Raw genomic sequence first — 25,796 nt, forward strand, 5'->3', positions numbered from 1 at the left:
TGGAAGGGAACTTAATGGGGGACGCCTTGGGCTGTGAGGATGAAGAGAACACCCTATGGATGGCACAGTGAAAACTAACAGCCTACACCGCTCTTGGCCTATAGACCAGAATCCCATACTAGCTGGGACTTTAACACAACAGAGAAGTCAGCTTCTCTCTGGTTTAAGTCCCTGTTGTCTAGGTCCCATGCAACCAAACCTATATCCTCACTAATGTTCCCCAATGTCCAGCCACCCTCTCTGTCCTTCCTAAAATCTATCTTCAGACCTTCCTGCTACACTTGAAATAATTTTTCCTCTTCTTTAGTGAAAGGAGTTGTCGTCCATTCCTGATAACGAGTATTAAATAAAGAATACATCTCATATTAAAGTAATTTTTTGTCAAACCCTAGGTTTGGACAGCTATAATTCTTCCAAATTTTAAGAATTGAGTTGCCAAACTACTGAGAATTTTGTAGTTTTTTATTATTTTACTATTAAAAAATTTTACTCTTACAGTACAAACTAACCATATATTTGTTTTTATACATTATATACATTTGAGAAATAAATAGTATTCTAAGTAGCATTTTTAAAAAAGCATCATTATATACAATTAAGGCTTCAAGCCAAATCTATTATATAAATACATAACACAGTGAGGGGTCAATTCCCAAAGCTTCCATTAGTAAAAACAGAAGTCAGAAGTAAACAGGAGACACGGCCAATAACACAGGCTGAGCGTCCCTCATCCAAAACTCCAAAGTCTGAAATGCTCCAAAATCCAAAACTTTTTGAGCACTGACACGAGGCCACAAATGGAAAATTCCACACATAACTGCTTAACATAAACTTTGATTTATGCATGAAATTATTTAAAATATTGTATAAAATGACCTTCAGGCTATGTGTCTAAGGTGTATATGAAACATGAATGGATTCTGTGTTTAGATTTGTGTTCCATCCCCCAAATATGTCATTATGTATGTGCAAATATTCTAAAATCTGACAAAATCTGAAATCTGAAACGCTTCTGGTCCCAAACATTTGGGATAAGGGATACTCAACCTTGTACAAGCTTCACTTTGGTTAGAAAGCATCACAGGAGCAAGAGAAGCACACAACTGGATAGAGAACATACCTTAAAGGAGACCCAATTGGCTATGTCTTCAGATGTTTGGCATTAAACAGTGTTACAACTTTGGCACAATACAGATTAAACCAATTTCCTTTAAAAACCTAAGTAGAAAGAAAAGGACTCCTTCTCCCCCACCGGATATCACATTTCCTCCCAAATCTCACCCATAAAAAGCCCAACTCTTTAGCATAGGTATTCTCCTGGTTATATATTAATAAAAGAGTTTAGGGTTTTATGGATGGCTCTGAAAAAAAGTTCTTCTTTATCTCACATCTGGAGCATATTGGTGGGAAATGGCTGTAGACGTCTTCACGAAGTTTCAGAGATGATTTGCACCATGGACTTTGCCTTCAGAAAATCTGGGCCCTCAGTTTGGCTGCACCACCAACTTGGTATATAATTCTAGGCATGTGGCTGAAACTCCCTAAGCCTCAATTTTGTAAATAGGGATAATAATAGCTGCCCTGCTCACCTCACTCTAGTTAGGTGATACACACGCAAACTTTTGAAAAGTATGAACGCGTTTCTCAGATATCAGATATATTAGTTCAAATCAAGACCTAGATATGAGAAACCAAGAAGTGGGGAGGGTGGGTGTTGGGTACAAAGAACACCGTTGTGGCAATGGGCACACCAAAAGCCTTGACTGAAACATTATATGAGATATCCATGAAAAAAAAAAAAAAAAAACAAAAACCAAACTTGTACCCTCTTAATCAATATTTTGAAATTAAAAAAAAAAAGGACCTAGAATTGGAGGCTTTTCCAAGAGGTTCAACACAGAAAAGGCGCTGGTATTAAAGCAAGATATTTCAAAAAGAAAAAAGCGCTGTATTAAATCTTAGAGCCAGCTCTCTCTGGCGGATGCTGGTTTCTGGATAAAGGAACCGGGATTACAAATGGAACACCTTCCATCTCCCTGAACAGAAGAGATTTTGCTCCAAAGCAGCCATATCGGGCAACTGCCCACCATTCTGGCCCCGGCAGGTAAGATACTCTGCTTGCTACTCTGCTAGTGACCACACGTGTCACTCTTAGGGGAAATGGCGCATGTTAACTAAGAAGAAATAGGTAGAAACTATTTAAGGCCTCGGGATCCCTGACTCTTACATCCTGCAGCCCCTGCCAACGCCCCTCATGCCTTTCACCACATTTATACTCGAACGGGAAGCGGTTCCAGAAATCCAACGCCACCGGGGTTAGCAATGCGTCTACCGCCACATGCTAATTAATCTTAAGTGCGCAATAAGCTGTTCAATCAAGTAACGAACAAAGGAAAAATAAGAAAGCCAGTGATGTGTGCTTCAGAGAGTGATTTGAGGAACAAGACGGAATGTCAGTACAGCCACGAGAACCCCCACAGCGACGGCCTCAGCAGCAGCCGGGGTCGGCTGTCCCCTCTCTCGGTGGACACGGTAACAGGCCTGCCATCCTGCCATGAGTCGGCCCCCAGTGGAAAGACCTCTCGCTAAGGCTCAAGTCAGGCCACGCAGCTGACAGCCCTCCCCACAGAGCCACTTCGGAGCCGGCGTTCCTGGACGGGCCGAGCTCGGGCTCCCGCAGCAGCCGAGAAGCCGACCCAGGGCTCGGCCGCTTGCGCACGTCTGGACTCGGTGCCCAGAGGCGTCGCCCCAGGTGTGAAGTTAGAGCTATCCTAGAGGCAACAGGAGCTTCGGCAGTGCAGTCCCCTCCGGCCGGAAGTGCCAGCCGTCATAGGAGACAAGTTGTTTCTGATGCTCCAGGGTCAAGGCCGAGAGGGGTCCTTCCATCGGGTGGGTCCTCGGCGGTAACTTTCCTCCATGTGCTTGGGCGGCAGGGGTCGCGGCTGGCAAGACGTCCCCGGGCGTCCTCAGGGAAGCTCCACAGTGGCACTGGAAGGAACCACGTGAGAGGCGCATACGTCAGCTCACGTCCCAGCAAATATGCAAACCTGTACTGGGACGTGCTCTCTACACCCCAAGACCAAGCTTTCTGACACACCTGTGGACTATTTTACCTGCTTTCCTTTCAGAATAAATGGACAAGATGCCAAGAGCTTCCTTCGCCCCCTCACCCAACAAGCCACAAATTCACTTTGAGAAACACCACACTGGAGCTGTCCCTGGGCTCCTAATTGCATACACCACAGTCTTTGCATTTGCATATTTAGCACAATACCCACCCTGACACACACACACACACACACACACACACGTGTGGGAAGAATTATCAAGGGTCCTCTTTGCCTTGCGATCTAGAAACACAAGAGAGACTGGATTATGGCAGGAAGGGACAAGACTGAGGGTCCAGAGACCAGGTGATTCTAGTCTCACCAACACGAACATGCCATTGAACCTCTCTGAACCTCAGTCTCCTTATTGGTGAACAGTACCTATGTCAGGAGGGGTAATACTGAAGGTATCACATATATGTCTAGAGCTGCCATGACTTAAAACCATAGTTAACTTATTACTCGGGCTCCTATGGTTTTCTGTTCCTTTGAGGGAAAGGGAAGGGGTGATTTGTTTTCTAAAAGAAGTAGTGTGAGGGGAGTCACAGTTCTCAACAGTGATGAAGTTCTGGAGCAGAAAAGGAAAATAATAAAATATCTTATCCCTTATCATAAGAATAGCGGTCCTTCCTGGGTGTGTCCATCTACATGGCTCTTCTAAGGATCAATGAAGTTAACATATATATATATATATAAACACTTTGAGAGGCATAAGTTCAAATGCAAATGTAAGGCCGGGCGTGGTGGCTCACGCCTGTAATCCTAGCACTCTGGGAGGCCGAGGTGGGCGGATCGTTTGAGCTCAGGAGTTCGAGACAAGCCTGAGCAAGAGCGAGACCCCATCTCTACTAAAAATAGAAAGAAATTATATGGACAGCTAAAAATATATATAGAAAAAATTAGCCGGGCATGGTGGTGCATGCCTGTAGTCCCAGCTACTCGGGAGGCTGAGACAGGAGGATCGCTTGAGCTCAGGAGTTTGAGATTGCTGTGAGCGAGGCTGATGCCACGGCACTCACTCTAGCCTGGGCAACAGAGTGAGACTCTGTCTAAAAAAAAAATAAATAAATAAAATAAAATAAAAAATAAACAAACAAACAAAAAAAAAAACACCACAAATGCAAATGTAAAGAATTTAAATTGCTGTGATAGCAGAAAATCCCATAAGCCTACGCTAGACTGCGTCCCTTAATTAGACGGGCAGTTCTCAGTCCTGTGATCACTGTGCTTGTGGTCATGCCGATGCTCCTGAACAGGAGACAGAGGAGCTGGGGTGCAGCCCAGCCTCAAGGCTGGCAGACGGTTAATCACAGGGGACCCCAGAGCACGGCTCAGCTGCTGGATAATTGATACCCAGCCCCAGATGAGGTGGTTCATCGGGGCAAGGGGAAGCTCCGTGCATAGGAGCATGGGCTTTAGAATAGACCCACCTGTTTCACATCGTCCCTCTGCCATCACTGGGGGACCTTGGGGGAGTGACTTAATCTCCTGGAGCCTCAGTTCTCATCTGTACACAGGGATAACAACACCTGCCTCCTGGGATCGATGATAAACTTGAGTGATTATGCAAATCGCTGGAGGTAGGATGGGCCCACACTGAGTGCCCAGTGCGCAGCAGTAGCAGTATTATCTCCCTGGTTAGGGCAAGGGGTGGGGGCAGGAATAGGTGGAGAGACAGTTTCCCTGCTCTCCAGCAGGTGCCTAGGCTCAGAGGGCGAGATGGGCCTTCCTCAGCCTGAAGAATGGGATTCCAGCATGGGGCAATGGGACAAGGAAATACGACAACCCCTCTGTCTGACTTGGATCCACGTACATGAGCATTCCTGTTGCTCAAAAAGGGGGAGAACCAACCTGGGTTGCAGAAAGCCAAAAAAAGGGAAACATGCTTTGTGCCTCTCTTACCTCCCATTCTACTCTCCACTCTGACCTGGTGCCCAGAAGGAAGCTAGGAACCCTGGAACCTTCCCACAGCCCTGGTGGCTACAGAGAAGGTACCAATCAAAGACAGCAGGGCACAGCCACCAACCTGGGGATTTAGTTACTGAGAAGACCTCAGGCCACAGGGCCATGTGCAATGAACACCTACAGGGAGAGGCACAGAGGATGCTAACACCCTCCGACATGCTACATATGACATTTCACTTATATCTCTATGTCCTTTTAGCAGAAGGTCAGCTTCCTAAAGGAAGGGATTGTTATCTGTTTTGTTCCTGCTGCATCCCAAGCACCCAGATCCATGCCCAGCACATGCCAGGTGATCAGTCAACATGTGCTGAGTGGAACAAATGAGAAAGTCCTGGTTACCTGGTTTCATTTTTCATTCTCCAGCCATCCCGACACTTGTGAAACCAGAGCTCTTGGCCAGGGGATATGCTGGTGTTCTCAGGGTCTTCTGCACAAAATGTCAATCTAGGATGAAAAAGAAACCACAGATGTAGCCGAACTTCTAGAGGGAATTCAGACTGTGCCTTATGGACCCGAGGCGGATGGAGTGGGGTTGTGGGGAGTTTCATCGTGCCATGCCCTGACTCAAGAGCCCTCAGAACTCCCATCGCTACTACAAGGACTCTAAGCTTCCATGATTGGGCCTCATGCAGCCTCAGCCACACTTCTCCCACCTTCTTCCCTCTGTCTATCCAAAAGGCCACCTGCCATTCAAGGCCATTGCCTCTTGGAAGCCTCCTTGACTGTCCAAGTCCTCATTAACCTACCCCTCCTTTGACTGCTCAACTTTGGGGAAAAAGTATACCCTTATTTAAATGTGTCTTTTGTAAGTGTTGTTCATTATTTCTTATAGCATGGTGTTAAAAATGAATGCTTTGTTTTATTTTAAAATGTTATACCCTGCTTGGAATTGCTTGTGGATTCCTCTATAGGTCGACTTCTTGGCTGGACTATAAGCTCCTTGAATGGAGAAATTCAAGGTACCTCCAGTCCAGTGCTCCAGAAACACCCATTGATTGACAAGAACAACTGGAAAGTAGCAGCAAGTCAAAATCAGATTCCGCCAATGCACAGCCAACATCACAAGAATCAGGGGTCCAAGACCCATTTCCCTATGACTTAGGGATGCAGCCTCGGTGGTGTGTGATTGGCAAGACCACGTGACTGATAAACATGTGGGGCGCCTAACCTGACGCTGCAGCAGGACAAAAGCCACATTCAAAACAGTTTAAGAACCTTCCTCAGGAAGCTCTAAAAACCTTAGGACCTATATGTTTGTAAACATATAAAAAGATGACTTCCCTTGGTCACAATCAGGAAGTGCAGAGGACCCATTTATACCTACAGGAAAGGCAAAATACCCCACCAAATGTTGGTGCAGAGGCAGCGAAAAAGGAAATCTTATTCTATGGCTAAGATTTAAAATTAGTCTAACCACTTTGGAGATGGATTTAATATTCTCTGGGCAGGCTGGAGAATGCATATACTACAACCCAGCAATTCCACTTTTTAGTACACATGCCGAAAAGAAGCCCTCCTACATGTGGTGCAAGGAAAATATACAAGGATGTTCATCTCAGCACTGTTTGTAACTATTGATACAAAACAGTAGCAACAACTTAAATATTCAGCAGAACAATGGTAAAAACTATTGTTTGTACATTGGCAATTTATACACAGGAGTTAAAGGCAAGTAGACTAGAACTATATGTGTTGGATAAATTTCACAATGTTTGAATGAAAAAAAGCAACTTGTAAAATAATATGTCCACTCATGTAAAATTCATGAGCATGCAAAACAATTCTATGTATTGTTTATGGATACAAACAGAAGTACTAATGGTATAAAAACGGAGAGATGGAAACACACTAACATTAGTTAGTGAATGTTGAAATATTAGTTACATTTGGTGTGAAACGAAAGGAATAGGGCAGGGGAGGGCACCAAGGGGCTCCAACTATAGCTGTTATGTTTTACTTTTTTAAAATCTTATATCTGAAACCAATATGGAAAACTGTTTACATTTGTTAAGTCTCAGCAGTATTGATTTTATTTGAAATATATTATTTTTTTTTAAAAGAAAAAGGGATCATCTTTAAGCTATCACACCCATAGGCCTATGCACTTACAAGAGCCCAGAAAAGTAAAAAGATATGCAATCATCTAGATCACAAGTTGGCACTGACAGCTGGCAGTTGTCTACACCAGGATCACTCTGCCAAGGGCCCCAAATCTCTACTTCTCTTCCTTCGGCTGTCAGCCACGCTGGGCCACAGCCGGTGAATGTAAACAAGACATGTGAAGAATTACAATGGAGAAAATGCCAGAGGAGGGACAAAGCAGCTTCCTCCCATGCCAAGGCTGGCAGTGACCTCTCCAGAGGTCGGCTTGAAGGACTTGGTTCACGAAACCCTCCTCTCTTGACAAAGGTCTCCCAGGCTTCCCTGGCGTTGAGCCCTCCCTGGCTTCGGTTTAGAAAGAAGCCTGCTCAGAGAGTCAAGGCACGGTGTTAGGGGCCGATACAAAGGTCTGGATCCTTCGTGCTAGGCGGCGTGGGGTTAAAAGAAATGGGGAAAGTGCCAGCTGGCGTGGCACAGAGGATTCTCTGTTCCTCGAAGTCGGGACCCCAGTCCCACGTCCTTGACTCAGAGCCTCTGAAGGAGAGGTGTAACAATGCTCCGAAAACAGGATACTGGGGAAAACCAGCCCCTCCCACAGACCTCACCCATGGGGGCACCCTGGACGGGATACTCCGGTTTGCTGGGGACGAAGCAAGCAAAGCCTTGTGGCTGCATGGACCCCACAGTAAACAGACCAACAAGGCAGCGCGCCTAAAGAACCCCCTCCACGAGAAGCCCCCCTTTCTCCGGACCAACACTGGGCTTGGCAGACAGAACAGGGCTGAATTCCAGCCTCCACTCGCCCTCCCCTCCCAGCCAAGGGCCTGCGGTCAGGACAGGAGATGTGCAACGGTTGACAGAAGCCTTGGTCTGAGAGTCACTTTTCCTTGCGAGGTGTTTGGGGTTTTGCCTGCGTGCTCTGGCTATGGAGGGACGAGAGGTGGGCGCCTCACAGAGGAGAGGGTGCCACGGAGGTGCAAGTCTGCTCGCCCTTCCCTCGGGGCAGAGGGGCGGGGCACTCACTTGCGCTGGGTTTCCCCAGACTTGACCCGGATGCGCCTGATGTTCAGCTCCCGCACCGGGCTGCGGGGCTGAGACAGGTAGCTGCGCAGCTCCTTCCACAGGGTGTACCAAGACTGAGATGTGCCCTCCCAGGTGAGTCTGATCTTCAGGAGGTCTCCCAAGTCCTCCTCGGTGTAGACCAGGAAGGTGTTGGTGGCGTTCAGCCCGATCTGCTCCACTCTGCAAGGCGAGAGAGAAGCTGCTCTCACCCCCTGCCGTCTGGAAAGCTACCACACTGTGCAGGGTGACGGCACCCGCCCGGCACTGACTGGGGAGGGACGGGTGTGAGTCCCTCCCCTGCCGCTGGCCTCCACGTCCCACCAGCAGGACAAAAGTGGAAGCTCAGCTGTACTCCGCATTACCAGAGGGATAACTATGCCCACAGCAGCCCAACTTCTTATGAAAACCATCCTGAGCATCTCCCCATGTGTGCTACTTCCTGGGGACACAGGACCAAGGCAGAGCAGAAATGAGGAAACACAAGGATGTCCCATCCCCATCCCCACACAACAGTGTGCTGTTCCTTTCAGCCCACGGGCATCTGCCTCCCTCTGAACTCCTAGCTGCTTCCTGCCTGTCCCTCTCAGGTGGCTCTTGGCATGGCCTGCCTTGCCCCATCCGTGCGTGAGTGTGAGTGTTTGTACAAACCTGGTCTTCCAGCTAGACCCTGAGCCCTGAGAAGCGAGTTATTTAATGACGTTTCTTCACATTCCCAACACTACTTGATGTGGCACTTTGTCCCCCGTGGGTACTCCGCAAAGACGTACACATTGCTATGTGCCCCTCCCATAGCCAGATCATTAGGAAAGGTCCAGAGATGACGTTTATGAAGTTCCAGATTGACTAAAGCCTCAGATGTCAGGCGTTGCCTGGGATGAAACAGCAGTTTCTGTCCAGCTGACGCAGCGGCTGATCTGCAGCTTCTCACGCTGCTGATTCATCCTGGGAGCTTCCCTCCGGGAAACATTCTGAGTCAATGGCTTGGTGGAAAAGGAGCAGCCAGAGAGAGGACTGCAGAGGCCAACAGGACCCCCCAGCCCCTCCCCCAAGCCATCAGACTACACTCTGCTGCACCCTGCACGGGTTTGCAAGCTCCCTTGCACTCTCTTATTCCCAAACCAATTTGTTCTCTGTCCTGAACCCAGCAAAGGAAACTTACAACTTACATTTCCAAAGGCAGAATCTGGGAATCTGCATTGGTGCCATAAAGGGTGACATAAAAGGTGGGCTCGGTTTCTCCCGTGTTCTTGTAACTGAAGACATGGATTTTCATCTGATAATGGTAAACTGCGGAGACAGCAGAACAAAGATGTTTGTGAGCTCAGCCTTGCTTGTCATGGCAGAGCACCCCTGACCCAAACTGAGTCATCCAGCACACTGAGTTTTTAGGGATTAACATCCTTTCAGTCTATCCCAGCCTCTAGCCTCCCTCTCTGGTCTTGTTCTGTCCAATGGCATAAGAGGCCACTGCAGTATGGAAGAAGGAGCCCCGAACTTGGAGGTTGGGAGACTTTTGGGGATTTGGCCTAGCTACTTTCTAGGTATGTGACCCTGGATTAAGGACCAAAGTATTAACCTCCTTGGGCCTCACAATACCCACAATACCCGCAAAGCCTATGGATTTATAACATGTTATAAAAATGTTAAGATATTATTTTATTCCCCTGTTCATGCTACCTCAGATTTGTTGTAATAATCAAATGAGAAAACAAATATGAAACAGCTTTGAAAGTTAAATGAAAGGATGGAAATTTAAGATATTGATATTGGGATTGTGGGCTGATAGTCACATCACAGAAGGAGTCCCCGCCATTTATTTTTTTAAAGATTAGCTCTCCTACGACATGCACAGTGGAATCTGATTTGCAATGATGTGAGTTAACTGTGCTGGCTGCCTCTCCTAAGCTGGAATGTGCCCTGCTCTGCAGCGTGGTATTAAGAGGGAGGTATCAAGAGCGTTCCTGCGGGGCACTTTGGGGACTGAAGGTTACCTCTGAAAGGCATGCCTGCCCGAGTTTTGAGGTACATTTTGCTGTTCCTCTTCTTCCGCATTTTCTTGGCATTGTAGCCGATGCTATTGCAACGGTTCTTCCGGCAGCTGAGACAGATTCCCTTTTTGAAGCGGTTGGAGTCGGTGCACTGGAAGGCAAAGCTCGGCTTGTCCTGATTTACCAGGGAGTCCACGAAGAGGTGGACAGCCCGCTCGTGCTCACATTTCACCACCTCTGTGATCGCTGGGGGTGGGACAGACAGAGAGCATGCAAGGTAAGCCTTTCTAGATGGTTAGACCACTCAGTAAGTTCTGCACACCTCATCATTGATAGCCGTTTATTGTTGCTGTTAGTATTTTTGTTTGTTTTGTTTCTTAATTTACATCCCATGGTGTGCTGGGCTTCTACTGGGATGTAGAAGAATTTAAGGCCATTCTGCTGCCTAACTGTTCACTGCCTTGGTGGGAAGACAGTACTAATACACATAAAGCAATAAAGAGCAAGAGGATGCATATAATAAGCGCTAAACGGAGTGACACAGACCCATTGTGCAATATGAGTCACTAACTCCTAATAGAGTTGTACAGTCACAAAATGCTGAAAATGGATCGAATGCTAAACATCGCCTAATCCAGAGCTCAGCAAAATATGGCTCGTAGGCTGACTACCTTTTGTTTTGTTTTTGTTTTTTTAGAAATAGGGTCTCACTATGTTGCCCAGGCTGGCCTCAAACTCTTAGGCTCAAGTGATCCTCCTGCCTTAGTCTCCCAAGTAGCTGAGACTACAAGCGTGTGCCACCATACCTGGCTGGCTGCCTGTTTTTGTAAATAAAGTTGTGTTGGAACATAGTCACACTCATTTGCTTACATATCGTCTATGACTGCTTATATGCTACAACAGCAGATTAGAGTAGTTAAAGCAGAGACTATAGGGCCCACAAAGCCTAAAATATTTACTAGCTAACTCTTTAAGAAGATGTTTACCAACCTCATTCGAGCCCAATCCCTTCAATTATAGATTATGACCCAAAGGCCCACAGAGGTGAGGTAACTTGCCTAGGGTCATACACATAGTTGGTTGCAAAGCTGGGAGTATAATTTGGATTTTCTGGCCCATAGTACATCATTATTTCTTGTAACCAGAGCCTAAAGCCAATAATTTAAGTAACTCCTGGGACCTTCAAAAAAAATTCGGCAAACCCACCCCCAACCCTGCCTCACTGGCACCCCCAGCCATAAAAAACGCCATCATCCCATAACCTGGGGCAGGGGTGAACTCCCCTTGCATGGACATCCAAGCCCTGCGGGGCTACTTGGATATCAATCACATTGGGAGAGGGGAGAATGAGTGACAGAGTGGAACATCCAGAGGGCAGCACATCAGAGTGGAGAGAGCTGACGGGGGCCAAGAAACAGACGCTGCCAGCATCCAAGGCAGTAAGAGGATGGGAAACCCAGAAAGGGATTGTCACTGGACTACATGTCAGTTTCACCATTGAATTCAGTTCAGTCCAAGTCTGCTAAGAATGTGCCTAGGCATTCGGAAGATAAATTTTAAGTGAATAGAGAAAGCCTCTTGGTTTTGCTTCTTTCAAATGTTACCAAAAATTAAAATATAGTATATCCATATTATGGAATATTATACAGCCTATAAAATGAATAAGGTTAGTAAATATATGTGCTCTCATGTTTAAGAATATCCATAATATATTATAACTGAAAAATGAAAGTTGCAGAACAATGTGATTTTGAAAAAAAAAAATACTTACACATACGCACACATAAACTTGCAAAAAAATAAGCCTGGAAGGATATAAACAAAAATGTTCATACTGGCTATGTCTAAAGAGTGGAAGTAGGGTGGCAGTGGGAGTGAGGGAGATTTTACTTTTTGTTTTATGCAAGTCCATACCGCTTGATTTTTTTCCCAACAAACATGCATGTATTCTTTTTGTCATAAAAAGAAATTAATCTGGCTGGACAAGGTGGCTCATGCCTATAATCCTAGTAGTCTGGGAGGCTGAGGGGGAGGAGCGCTTGAGCCCAAGAGTTTGAGACCAGCCTGGGCAAGAGCGAGACCCCCATCTCTACAAAAAGTAGAAAAATTAGCTAGGCACGGTGGCACCCGCCTATAGCCCCAGCTACTTGGGAGGCTGAGGCAGGAGGATCGCTTGAGCCCAGGAGTTTGAGGTTGCAGTGAGCTATGGTGATGCCACTACCCTCATGCCTGGGCAACAAAATGAGACCCTGTCTCAAAAAAGAAGAAGAAAAGAAATTAATCAATAACAGCTGTGATCTTGAAGCAAGAGAACACACAGCAGGGACCACTGGATGGCTATTAACAGTTTGTGGGATGACGAGAAACATTTTTTTTTTTTTTTTTTTTTTTTTTTGAGACAGAGTCTCACTCTGTTGCCCAGGTTAGAGTGAGTGCCGTGGCGTCAGCCTAGCTCACAGCAACCTCAAACTCCTGGGCTCAAGCGATCCTCCTGTCTCAGCCTCCCGAGTAGCTGGGACTACAGGCATGCACCACCATGCCCGGCTAATTTTTTCTATATATATTTTTAGCTGTCCATATAATTTCTTTCTATTTTTAGTAGAGATGGGGTCTCGCTCTTGCTCAGGCTGGTCTCGAACTCCTGAGCTCAAACGATCCGCCCACCTCGGCCTCCCAGAGTGCTAGGATTACAGGCGTGAGCCACCGCGCCCGGCCGACGAGAAACATTAAACACAGGGTTAGAGGGCCTCTGTGCGGGGAGGTGGGAATAATGAAATGAACAGTGCTGGAAACACTAATGGCTCTGGCTGATTTAGAAGGAGATAGGTTTATAGCGAGTCAAACATGAAACAGGAAAAAAAGGAACTCACTTCCATACGCAATTGATCCCAAGACATCATTAAGTCCACAGCCTGGCTGGAAGTCACCCCCATTGGGGTAGATGTCGATGTGGCCCACAGGCCTCTGAATCCCAATGCTCAGGCCAAAGGAACGCGTGTAGGTGTGGAGGACGTCCACAAAGTCTGCATCGTCAGGGGACAGCCTCTTGTGGATGTCCACCCCTTCAAACAAGGGCCCGGCAGGATCCAAACCTGCAAGAAAAGGAGGGCCCAAGACGGGCTACATCAGACGCACCAAGTAGAGGAGTCGTGATGTAAAGTGAAGTCCACGTGTGCAGAATGAATGAAGATGCCTTCTGAGCCCGGCCCCGTGAATCAAGACATGGAAGGCATGGCAGAAACTAAGGAACCCATTTCCAAATGTTGTTTCAGAACTTACGCTTTATTCTGAAGGCTTCACCTGTCCTGACTGCTCAGGTGACCCAGTAAACTAGCCACGAGGTTCACCTGTCACACAGCTCTGAGGAATCATAGACTGTTAGAACTAGAGAAGTTCTAGAAAGAACTCTGGCTGCCTGAAACTAAGCCATTTTTCCCATTCATTCTCTCGCTGAGAGTGGCAAAATTCAGCAGAATTTTTACAGAATAATTAAGCTGCCTACATCCTTCTGGAAGGAAAACTCAGTCTCCCCAAACTGAGCTATTTGTATGTGGACTTACTCTTCCCCTTCCTTTAGGTGTGAGTCAGGCCCAGGGTGGGCTGGTGAGAGAGGAGGCTGCACCCAGTGCACCGGGAATCTACACACCAACCCTCCAGAATTCCTGCTTTGCAGCCACAGTGAGAAAATCCTTTTGCCTCCAAACTTCCTGTATTGACCAGGCAAGTAGTACTGGTTCTCACATTTGAAACTGCACAAATAGCACTGGGCAGCTTGTTAAAAATATAGATTCCACGTGTAGCTATTAAAAAAACTCCGGAAGGACACACAAGCAATGAGTTGCCTGTGTGTATACGTGCTGAGGGAGAGGGTGAGGAAGGGAACTGGGCAGGTAGCTGCAACAGCGAGAGAGACTTGTCACCACCTTTTAATTTTAGAACCACAAGTATGCAAAGAACCACTCAAAGAAAAGAACTTACAAAGCATAAAATGCAATTCCCAGGCCCCTGAACACCTAGAGATTCTGATCAGTAGGTGGGGCATGGAGCCCAGAAATACAGATTGATTCCCCAGGTGGTCCTAAAAATAGGTGGTCTGTGGACCAAATGTTGAAAACTTCCCTGTGCTTCAGTATCATCCATAAAATGGAACCTGAATGTCTTCATTCATACAGTTCATGTGAAATATTAGGAGAGTAAGTGCTTGTTGGTATTAGCTGCTATTGCCAAGCCCAAGTGATTACAAGAACCAGATTCATCCCAACGAGGAGGCCTCATTGTCCCATAGACACACAGGGAGGAACTGGAGAAAGCTCAGAAGCAAGATGCTGCCGGGCGTGGTGGCTCATGCCTGTAATCCTAGCACTCTGGGAGGCCGAGGTGGGCGGATCGTTTGAGCTCAGGAGTTCGAGACCAGCCTGAGCAAGAGCGAGACCCCCATCTCTACTAAAAATAGAAAGAAATTATATGGACAGCTAAAAAAATATATATATATATATAGAAAAAATTAGCCGGGCATGGTGGTGCATGCCTGTAGTCCCAGCTACTCGGGAGGCTGAGACAGGAGGATCGCTTGAGCCCAGGAGTTTGAGGTTGCTGTGAGCTAGGCTGACGCCACGGCACTCACTCTAGCCTGGGCAACAGAGTGAGATTCTGTCTCAAAAAAAAAAAAAAAAAAAAGAAGCAAGATGTGCTGTAAGGGGAGGGGCCTCTAGGACAGCGGTTCCCCACCAGGAGTGATTCTGCCCCACAGGGGACATCTAGCGTTGTCTAGAGACCTGTTTGTTGTAACTGTGGGTGGGGGGGAGCTACTAGCATCTAGTGGGGACAGGCCAGGGATGTAGCTAAACATCCTACAATGTATAAGACAACCCACACACAGACACATGCACACAACAAAGCCCCCAAAGTCAACAGTGCCTAGGCCGAGAAACCCTGTTCTAGAAACACTGAGGCCAGGGGCAGATGTGACCAAGAATAGAGCACTCAAAGGAGGCACCGGGTAACAGAACCGTGTTCACCAGACCCCAGCACAATAGCACCAGGGAGCACATCAGGAGACTTGAAAGGGTGATTTTAGCATAAACAAAAGGCAGAGCTATTGTCTAGGGTGGACAGTCACCTTGTAGAACTCATTACTCATGACAGCTGGTAGAGGCTGAAACTCTAAATAGTTTCCAGAAGAAGTTCAGATAAATTTATGCATGACTTAGGCAGAAGGGGAGCCCGGACTGCTTGGGGGCTCATCCCGAGCCCCTGACCCAAAAGAAAGCTGACAGAAAAGCAGTGTCCTCCCAGCATAGCCCACGATGACCCATTTTAGAGGCTGCAAGGACCACAGTACTGACACAAGTGGCCTCTCCCCACCATGCCCCGTGGAGGCAAAAAAAAAAAGAAAGGAAAATTCTGCTTTGCAACCAATACAAGAGAGGCTCTTTGCTCAGTGTGAACAAAGGTCCCCACCAGACGGTCAGTGCCATGGAAACCAGGCTGTGCTGGAGGAATGCAGGCGGCTGACGGGGCTTCACGGCTCGCTGGCGGGCAGGCTGGGCCTTCACCTACCCGGACTGAGCCAGCCTGTCCCGCTCCGACTGTCCCTGACACGTATTCTGTGGCCCACAGACTTGGGGGGAAAGTGGCACAATATAGGTTTTTAACCAGGAATGAAAAGGAGAGCTCCCCCCTCCAAAAGAGGGAAGATGATGATGAAGAACCTGCACTTCTTCCATTCATAGACTCCCCCAATATGCCCTGCCCAGCACCAGGCGTGAGCGCGCGCACACACACGCACACACAAACACACGCACACACACACACACACACACACACACGCAAACAGGAGAACCTCCGGGGCTGTGGATTCCAGCCTAGCAGGGCACAGCCTGCAGTACTTCAACAGCTACTTTATCTCCCCCCACAGAAGAGAGGCGGCGTGGCAGCGTGGGTAGGTGCAGGCTGTGGACTCTGACAGCCTGGGTTTGAATCCTAGCCCTGCTACTTACAGGGCGCAAGACACCAGGTCCGTTACTCATCACTGAGTCCTGGTTTCCCCCTCTGTGAAACGTGCAGGGGTGGCCCAGAGAGAGCATGAAGTACTCGTCACACGTGACATTAGCTAGCATCTACCCTAGCTTTAGTTTTTTTTTTACAACTCATATTTCTTAAATGAATTAATCTGCTTGCTTATTTATTTATAGCTAAGTAGACACAGGTTCAATTACAAACACCTGCCCTCTTCCCTGGTCCATCACAGACTCCTCTCAGAAGCCTGAGAGAGTAAAACTCAAGAAAGCCTCAGTCCATACCCTATGGCCCAAGCAAGACTGGGGTTCAGGTATCCCCTTGCAGGCCCCAGGCTAAGGACTGCCTGGTGGCCTCTGCACGGTGGCATCACTGCCTCAAGACCCTGTGCAAGCTGCAATCTCCTTCCTCTTACCCAAGACCACCTGGTCGACAGGCCCATGGGAAATCTGCCAGCTAAAGGGGGATGACAGGCATGTCAGGTGAGCCACATACCCTCCAAGCTGCTGCTTGGCCCCTGGACAGAGACCAGGCCCCTGCTCCACAGAGAAAGGCCAGGGGGAAGGGGCTGTGCTCAGGGTCCCATGCTCCATGCAGATGTCGCAGAGCACTGATTAGCATTCTGCCTGGCTCCCCTGCCCGCCACAGGAGAAGCCCTCCTCCCGGCAGCTGCCACTCAAACAGGCAGAGGGAAAGAACTGGAAAGTTCCCCCACCAGCCTCATCTCATTCCAGATTTAGAAATAGGGAAAGGCAGGATCTGCAGTGTGTCCTTGTTGCCAACAGCACTCCGGGCCCTGGCTCTGGTGTGCGTGGCAGTTTGAACCCAGCTGGCCTGGATCTGAAACATCCAGCCTGTCTTTCGGGGGCCAGGAAGAGGCGCTCGGACAATAGAACCCAGAGTGGCTTCAGGTCAAGCTGCTCTGCACCAGCAGCGGGTTAATGAGCAGTCAAGGGCTGGCCATACAATCACAGTCCACTTTGGACAGCTCAGTCCCCCCCAGTCTTGGAAATCAAAATAAATCTCTCAAGCTATGGGAAATCCAATGGTTGGATCTAAGGGAATGTACATGCATCTGTGTTCGTGTGTGTGCATGTACATGTTAGACTTAAGCCCAGGGACAGGTGACTGCGGAGGGCCCATAAAACCTCACAAATGTTCTTTTAAAAAATCTACCATGCCAGGCTGGGTGTGGTGGCTCATGCCTGTAATCCTAGCACTCTGGGAGGCCAAGGCTTGAGGTCAGGAGTTTGAGACCAGCCTGAGCAAGAGTGAGACCCTGTCTCTACCAAGACCAGAAAAAAATTAGCCGGACCGTGGTGTCACATGCCTGTCATCCCAGCTACATGGGAGGCTGAGGTAGGGGCCCAGGAGTTGGAGGCTGCAGTGAGCTATGATGACACCACTGCACTCTACCCAGGGCAACAGAGCGAGACTCTCAGAAGCAAAACAAAACAAAACTACCATACCAGCTTGTCACTAAAACCTGAAATTCTACCTTTACTGAAAGTCATTCTTTTGCTAAGAACTCTCTGCCACCTGAGTCCTGTTTTAAAATGAAAACTCTATAGGGAAAAAAATTGTTCAAATTTTTCCTTCTAGATGACCACCCTGACTATCTTAGAGGAGAAGGGGAAGCTGGAGTGAATACAAATCAAATAATGTGGAAGAAGGACAAAAGTGCAGGGCAACAAATGTACCATTAACGTTAGCATAGAGGAAGCTCTGTGTACATATCTGAGGGGCCCAAAATAGGAAAGACAACCTTTCACATTTTTCATATCCATTAAATGATTTAATCCAAACTCTCGAGTTAACAGCTCACTAAGGGCTGGGCGAGATGGCTCACACCTGTAATCCCAGCACTTTGGGAAGCCCAGGCCGGAAGATCCCTTGAGGCCAGACATTCAAGACAAGCCTGGGCAACGTAACAAGAACCTGCCTCCACAAAAAACTTTAAAAATTAGCTGAGCATGGCGGTGTACACTTGTAGTCTCAGCTACTTGGGAGGCTGAGGCAGGAGGATTGCTTGAGCTCAGAAATTCGAGGTTATAGTGAACTATGATTGGGCCACTACACTCCAGCCTGTGACAGAGCAACGCCCTGTCTGTAAATAAATAAATAAATAAAATAAAAAACTCACTAAGGTGCAGTTTTCAAGAAGGATGGAAAACTCGATTTTCTATTGACCACCTGGGTATTTATATCAGAAAGCTCTTTTTAATTACTAAGTTTAAGTCCCCATTCTAAATATGTAGCTATCATTAGCCATCATTAATAAATATGCCACCTTAACAGTGGTAAGAGGCTATTGGTAGATAAAATAGAAATGGAGGCAGAATTCGAACTAGAATTTTGGAGGGTTTTTTGTTTGTTTGTTTTGTGGTTTTCTTTTGTTTTAGAGATAGGGTCTAGCTCTGTCACTCAGGCTAGAGTGCAGTGGGATCATCACAGCTCACTGTAACCTCAAACTCCTGGGCTCAAGCATTCTCCTGCCTCAGGCTTCCCAGTAGCTGGGACTACAGGCGCACACGTGGAAACTAGAATCTACTCTTCATTCTTTCCCCTTGAGTCCCTGGAGCATTGTGGGTGGAGACCCAAAGTGAACAGCCAAAAGCCTGGAGGCCAGGGCTCCATCCAGCTTCTGCTCTTGAGCTGTTAGCTGTTTGCCCGTGAGCAAGTTGTCTCATCTTTCTGCTTCCTCACCTGTTGGGCTAGACCAGGGGTTTTCAAACTGCGTTCCCTGATGCTCTGAGATCCTGGGATTCCTGCAAGGAAGGGGAAGGCCCAAATTGCAAGGCTAACACTACCATCTCTCTGTCTCATACATTGGGGCCCTGTACAAGTTTAATTTGAAACAAAGGTTCTATGACTAAAAAGAACATTTGAAAAGCTCTGGATTAGATGTTCTCCAGTTTCCTTCTAAAGCTAGCCGTCTATGACTCACTCAAGCTACCTCATTTGGGAGCACGCTGGTTTGGAAAACCCAGGTTGGCGGCATAGCTGAGGGAGCTGGGGATTGCCCACTGTTGGGGGTTGGAGCAGAGCTTACCTGTGATTCTGCCCACTGTTCCTTTCACGAAGTTGCCGGCATACCCGGCCACGTGCGCTCCAAGGCTATAGCCGATCAAGTGAACGTTTCCGAGAGAAAAATCGTCCTTCTCCTGCAGGATGGCACCAAAGTGTGTGAGCTGAATGAAGAGTGTGGTCCTGTGCCCCCAGAGTCACCAGCAATTCAACACCCCAGTCACAATGGAGGAGGAAAGGCAGGGCCGTGGGCACAGAGACTCCTTGGGGCCTCGCTGGCATCGCTGGCAATGCAACGTGTGAGTCACAGCCAGAGGGACTTGGTGGCACTTCAAATGCCAAGTACTGGGGGCAGGGTGGAGGGTGTGACTAGAGTCAGCATACCTGGCTGTTCCCTACACGTTTTCCATTCTTTCTAAGATAGGGAAGGGTGGTGGTGTGGCGGTCAAAGCCACCGTCCTCTTTGGAGACTGAAGTGCCAGCCACAGCCCCTGCAGCAGAATGCTCCCTGCCTGCCCTCCTAGGGCCTGCCCTCCCTCCCAGCTGCAGGAGCTGCCACCTCCCCACCACAAGCCAGCCTGGGACCCAGAATCAAAGTGTCATCCCCTGGCAGGGCACTCAGCTAGTGGGAGTGAGCGGGTAACCCCAAGGCTTGGGAACCATACTTTATAAAACACTCTATCAAACAATTAAGGCAGAGGTCAGAGGGACTGCTCGGGAATCCTGACCAGAGTTCGTCAGATTCCACGGGTGCCAGGAAGGTCAGGCTGGAGTTGCCCTAATGATCAGGTCACTTTGACAGTGTACCCCTGCTCTGCCTGCCCCCCGCCGAGCCCGCTGATCTCAGGCGAATCATTAACCTATAAAGAGTAAATGCAAGACCTCAAGATCTGTTTTCCACAATTATTTTAAATGAGGTAGGCTGCATTTTTTGAACCAGCCCCCTCCCCACCCTTAGCACAGCCACGCTTCAGAGGCAAGGGCAGGCTTCAGTAGGTATTTAAGATTACAAGCCTGTCCAACCAGCCTAAGGGCATTATTTCTAAGATCAGAAAGTGAAACCTATGAGGCCAATTTTCTTACAGCAAATAAAGTAACAGGACAAATTCAGAGATCTATGAAGAATTAAAAGTCCCAGCTTTCAAGTATTTCAAGCAATCCTTAATTCAGTAAACCTTTCAACGCCAAAGATTTAGATCAGACTCTGGAAGCTCATAGCCACACACATCTGCAATCTATTTCTTAGGAGGCTTCCGGTCTGAGATCCCGCTGGTGGAAGGAAATGAGTCCCTTTCATCCCCCGTTACCTGCAGCCAGTCGAGCATCCGTGCGATGCTGTGTCCCACCACCCTGGTGTTATTGACCGCGTCTATGTAAAGCTGGTGCGCCAGTGGGAGCCAGTCAACCACCACCACGTTGGCATCCTTCTCTCTTGTCTGCAGGGCTGACACCAGTTTGTGCAGCCAGTTCTCAAGCATGCCACTCAACTGCAGAGAAAGCGGGAAACATTTTTAAAATTGTTTTTCCGAGTTTCTGAAATCCTAGTACCTATGGAATTGCATTCCATAACCTTCTCCCCAGCCAATTTTAGAACCTGCACATTGGCTGCTCAGGGACCAACCCTCTGCACGTGAGCAGGGCCAGCCGTGGGCAGAATTGTCACCTGGGTGTTTGGCTTGTGTCTTTCTTTACTTCTCCAGTTTGTCCCATTAAAATGTTCCCAGCTGACGTCCTCTGCTGTTGCCCCACTGTCTGATAGGGCCACTGTGAGATATGTGTCGGTGGTGATACTGACATGAGGTTAGTCTGAGGTTAGTCCCTGTCGCAGGCAGGCAAGTGGCCTGGTCCACCCTTCAAAGGCAGCTGGGGAGGGTTGCCCTGGAGAATTAGCTTCTCTCTTAGAGATGCAGGGAGATGCTGTCTCCTAGGCAAACGCAGAGTTCACAAATGACCCCTTCCCACAACCCATCTCTGCCATCCCTCTTGACCCCAGAGAAGGGAAAATCTGTCCCTGGAATCCCAAATTAGAACTCAGAACACACTTTCCCACAGAAATGGAGTTATAAATGGTGACTAGGACCAGTTGTAAACCTATCCACAAGTACATTATCAAATAAATAGATTTTCTGTGCCTAGCCTGGGAACCCAAACGTCATTTACAATCTTGCTTCTCTGGGAAACTGCTGTTCCAAGTCCAAGCAGATTACAAAAGAACTTTCTGGAATGCAACCTATTTGTAAGTCACAGGCAGTTCGTATTTGCATTTTGACAGGGGGCCTTAAAAAGTTTCAAACGCAGGATTCCAATTGCAGGCTGTGGGATGAGGATGGACGGACCGGTCCTCAATTGTCTCTCCATCCACACTAGGTAGGTAGGCATGTACCCTCCTCCTGCCCACAACCCCGTTGATGATAGACAGAAAGACCCAGAAAGCATGTAATGGATATGAATTTCTCATCATTAAGAGGAGGAATGTCCCCTCCCAATTAGCCCAGGCAGAAATCTGCTCCCTTAATAGTGCCATTTTCCTGCAGACTGTCATTATATGAATGAATGAATCCCTGGCTGGTCAAAAGCTTCTGAAGCTGAGCATTGAAGCCCTTTTTTGTTGCAGTTTGTCATGGGCCTTTCAATGTGAATTGCTCAGCTAGGGCACATAAAGAGCCCCAGTGCCTTTAAACGGGGCTATCTCTATGCAAACAGGAGGGCACCATGCCAAGGGCGACCAGCAATCCGGCCAGCTGGCTCCTCACAGATTCTTAGAGCCAGTCAAGTTGCTTCACACAGCTCAGCTCTCACGGCGGGACGGGCCCCCTCAAGGCAGCGGTTGACCAGTGTAATTAAGTGTAATTAGAGAGGTCCTTAAGAGCCAGTGGAGCTGGGCCGCTGCCCTCAGGAGAGCCACTTTCTGAAAGCCTGTTGTGTGCCAGCATTTAATACCACCCTGCTGGAGTCCAGATTGCCCCCTCAGCGAATGCCTATTACATGCTTCACAGCTGTCTGAAATACAAGCAGCCCACAAGGAAAGGGGGGAAGAGGGTTTGGAATCTGGAAGCACCAGTATTCTTTCTAATTGACCAAAACAAAGAATCTCGTGGAAAGCTGCAGCGGCTCCCTCCCCCGGCTCACCGTCCATCCGTGAATGATGAAAAAGGTTTTGGCTGTCATGTTGAAGCCACAGTCTTCCAAGGGCTGGCTGTGGCCAAGGGAGAGGTAGCATCCTTCGTGCTCTGGGTCCTTAGCAGTGCGGAGGCTAAACCTCACAGAGGATTTGGCTGAAGGCTGGACATCCCTGGGTTTATCTAGCTCATCTGGGGAGAAAGAACAGAGCGTGGGTGCATCTAGCAGACTTGGGTAGTGAGAGATCTAGGGTCTAGTTCTAGTTTAATTGAGAAAATTAAGCTATCTGGGTTCCAGTATGCACACCAGCTAAATGTTCCCTTTTCACCTCCTGGAAGAAATGTGAAGATATTGTAAAATGGACGTCTGATCTATGCTTAATGAGTATTAATTAGTCACTGGTATTAATTACTGTGACTCTAAAGTAAATAATTCTCTTTTTGGCTTTTCTTTCTTCTTCCTTATCAAAATGAGTTCTTTCTTGCCTCAAGTTCCTATTCTTAGAGTATGGGTCCTGAACTCTTTTCCTGAAATGGTTGCAAGTTTCAGAATTCAGGTGAGTTTCAGAATTCAGAAATTTTCAGAGTTTAGAAAGGTATCATGGAATATACACTATATAGCATATAACACTCCCAGTGGCATCCCCCATGAATCAAACACACATATTTCTGCAGAGAAATACGTGACCACTTATACTTGAGGGCAAAAATAGAGATTATTAACAGCTCCTGTCAGCTCAGGTCAGGTTTTGCTGCCAAATGGGTTCAGATCAGGTAAGGCCAGGTCTTGTTGCCCAATGAGTTACCAAACAAATTTTCCAATTGTGAGAGATTTGGTGGTTTGGAATTGGAGGAAAGAGGTTGTTGGCCTGCTGTGCAATGGGCTTCCCCAAGTGTTCCCGTCTTGATTCCAGTGTTTACTCCAAAGGCCCCGGGCATCCTCAGTGCGCCATGTGGTGGTGGACATGTGCCAGGCATTCATCCAGTTTGTTAAATACATCACTAAAGCCATGGAGAAACTTCTAAGAGCAGCAAAATCGCTCCTTCCAGCTCCACTGCTCACCTAGGAGGTGGCCCTGCTCCCAAAGTGCAGCCCATGTCCCCAGTGGTCTATGGCCTTTTAACACTAAGTAGGTGCTGTTGTCACCACACTATTTCAATAAGACAGACATAAATGGCCCCATCCAGTGCCCTTTCAGCACCCTGCGAAGGTGGGTGACAGGATAGTATCAGACTCTCCTGTCACCCAGCAATCATCGGGGAAGGATACCAAATGACCGTCCCAGGAGCTTAATTTATCCCAGAGTTAAGAAGCAACAGGAATTGTGGAGAGAGAGACCATAGTGGTGGAGAGGGTGGTTGGAGCAGGGAAGAGAGGGAAAATGCATGAGATGTAAGAGGGATAAGGTTCCAGAAAATGCAGCTAAATACACATGAGCAGAACTCAAGTTAACTCTCAGGAAAGTAATGAACAAAAAGCCCCCACCAGCAGAAATTTTAACCATGGACATAACTAGTTTGACAGCTCCCCAACTTCTACCCACTCACACAGAGACCAGATGAGGACGTCTAGGAGCAAAGGAGTCTCCTAGATTCCTTCCACATATTGACAAAGAAGTTTCCCCTTGGCATATGGCTTGCTCTGACTCCACAATTCTCCAGCTTCAGTCCTACTAATTTTGGCCTGGATCACTTCAGCCTCTGTGACTTCATGATTGCTCTTCACCCAGATGTCTTCATGGCTCATTCTCTCACCTCCTTCAGCTCCTTGTTCAACTCAGGAAGGCATTCTCTTACCACGTAGTAAACTTGCACCACCTTCCCCCACCAGCACGCCAAGCCTCTCTTCTCTGCTTTCTTTTTCTCCATAACACTGAGCACTATTTATATTTTAATGAGTTTACTGCCTGCCTTCCCACCACCGAAGTCTAAGCTCCATGAGGGCAGGGATTGTCATCCGTTTTGTTCACTGCTATCACTCCTGCTCCCAGAAGAGTTCCTGGCACTAAGATTGCATTGATGCATGCAGTCAGTACCTTTTGGAATGAATGAAATGACTCACAGATACTCAGAATGCAGAAGTTGGAAGGAACTTTAGCATTTTACAGGAGAGGAACTAGAGATGCAACTTAGCCCAGGTGATGCTTCTAGCTAGCACTAGAGTTGGAAACATGTTAAACAAAGCCAGGCTTTCCATTCATTCAAGTTAACCCTCCCACAGTATAGACGCTGACATGGACCAACATTAACTGGCTCATCCTCAGCAGATTAGTAGAAGATGAAATGATGGGGTTTGGTTTAGAGGCTCCCCAGCCCTTCACTGCTTAACCAGCTGACTTAGTACTCACTCTGGTGACCTGACTGTCCCACCAGAACAGGCTGCCTCCATTGCAAGAGACTGCCACAAAGAACCCAAGGAAGAAAAGGTAGAAGCTATGAGGAGGAAGGGGAAGAGGAGGAGTAGCGGGTGGAAAGAGTGTTGGGGAGGAACAGGCTGGCAACCTGGAGGAATAAGCCTGGCAGCTTCTTGGCACAAGTTGCCCATCAGATAGACACTCCCTTCAACTACTAATCAAACCAAAGCCAGCCACCCTGCCACCTTCACTTTGACAACATCTACACTGAGATTGAAAGGAGGGGCACCAGGAGACAGCTCTTTCTAACAACCTTCTTGCCTCGCAAACCTCCAGGTTCAAAGAGGAGGATGAGGGCTTCAGAGCTGCTGGCAAGCACCCCGGCAGGCTGGACAGCACCGATTAATGGCCCATATGATGGAAGGGGCTGGAGGCAGGAGAGAGGGCACGAGCCAGCGCACCTTACTGCCTGTTGGCTCTGGCATGACTTGCTGGGGGATGCCCTCATCAGAAGCTCCAAGGAACAAGTGGACTCCAAGGCGGATTAGGAGGAGAAAATGGACAGCGCAGTGGGAAAGGAAGGAGGACATCCTGGAAACAAGGAGGGACTGAAGAAGAGTCGGCAAGACAGAGGGGACCCCAGCACAGAAAAGAAGTGGGGGGTAATACAAACAAATGCACGTTACCTTCCAGCTGTCCCTCTGGACCAAGGGGTGTGGGGCTTCCCGTGGCAAAGCAACAATAGACGCTCCAGAAACAGAGCAGAGGAACACAGTTTCTCATCCTTCCCAGCCACACCCCCTTCCCTGGAACAGGAATTTTAAAAAACAAAAAACAAACAAACAAAACCCTCTTGATGTTTCCAGCAATCTGAGCCGGTGGGGCCAGAAGTGGGCAGCCCCCGCTGGGCTAGAGGGTGCTGGGCTGGACAGATGAGGAGGAGAAGGTGGAAAGTGAGAACCTGGCTTCCCCGAGCCGCGCGCGGTGGGAGGACGGGTGGGACCGGGTTTGCGCCGGAACCAGGTCTGCCCTCGCCCAGCACCTCCTGGAAGCCAG

General features: G+C 48.0%; 1 protein-coding gene across 1 annotated transcript; it reads right to left on the minus strand.

The window, feature by feature from the left end:
* Window positions 1-1,799: 1,799 nt before the first annotated feature.
* LIPG (lipase G, endothelial type) lies at window positions 1,800-25,796 on the minus strand. Its single transcript, XM_069468430.1, has 10 exons — window positions 25,427-25,796; window positions 22,397-22,578; window positions 20,575-20,754; window positions 19,293-19,404; window positions 13,093-13,314; window positions 10,226-10,468; window positions 9,401-9,521; window positions 8,196-8,414; window positions 5,412-5,516; window positions 1,800-2,988 (listed from the first exon to the last, which is right to left on the minus strand). The coding sequence occupies exons 1-10, from the start codon at window positions 25,521-25,523 to the stop codon at window positions 2,967-2,969; spliced, it is 1,503 nt and encodes a 500-aa protein (XP_069324531.1). The 5' UTR covers window positions 25,524-25,796; the 3' UTR covers window positions 1,800-2,966.

The sequence above is a fragment of the Eulemur rufifrons genome, chromosome 5, assembly GCF_041146395.1.
Source record: "Eulemur rufifrons isolate Redbay chromosome 5, OSU_ERuf_1, whole genome shotgun sequence".
Lineage (NCBI taxonomy): Eukaryota > Metazoa > Chordata > Mammalia > Primates > Lemuridae > Eulemur > Eulemur rufifrons.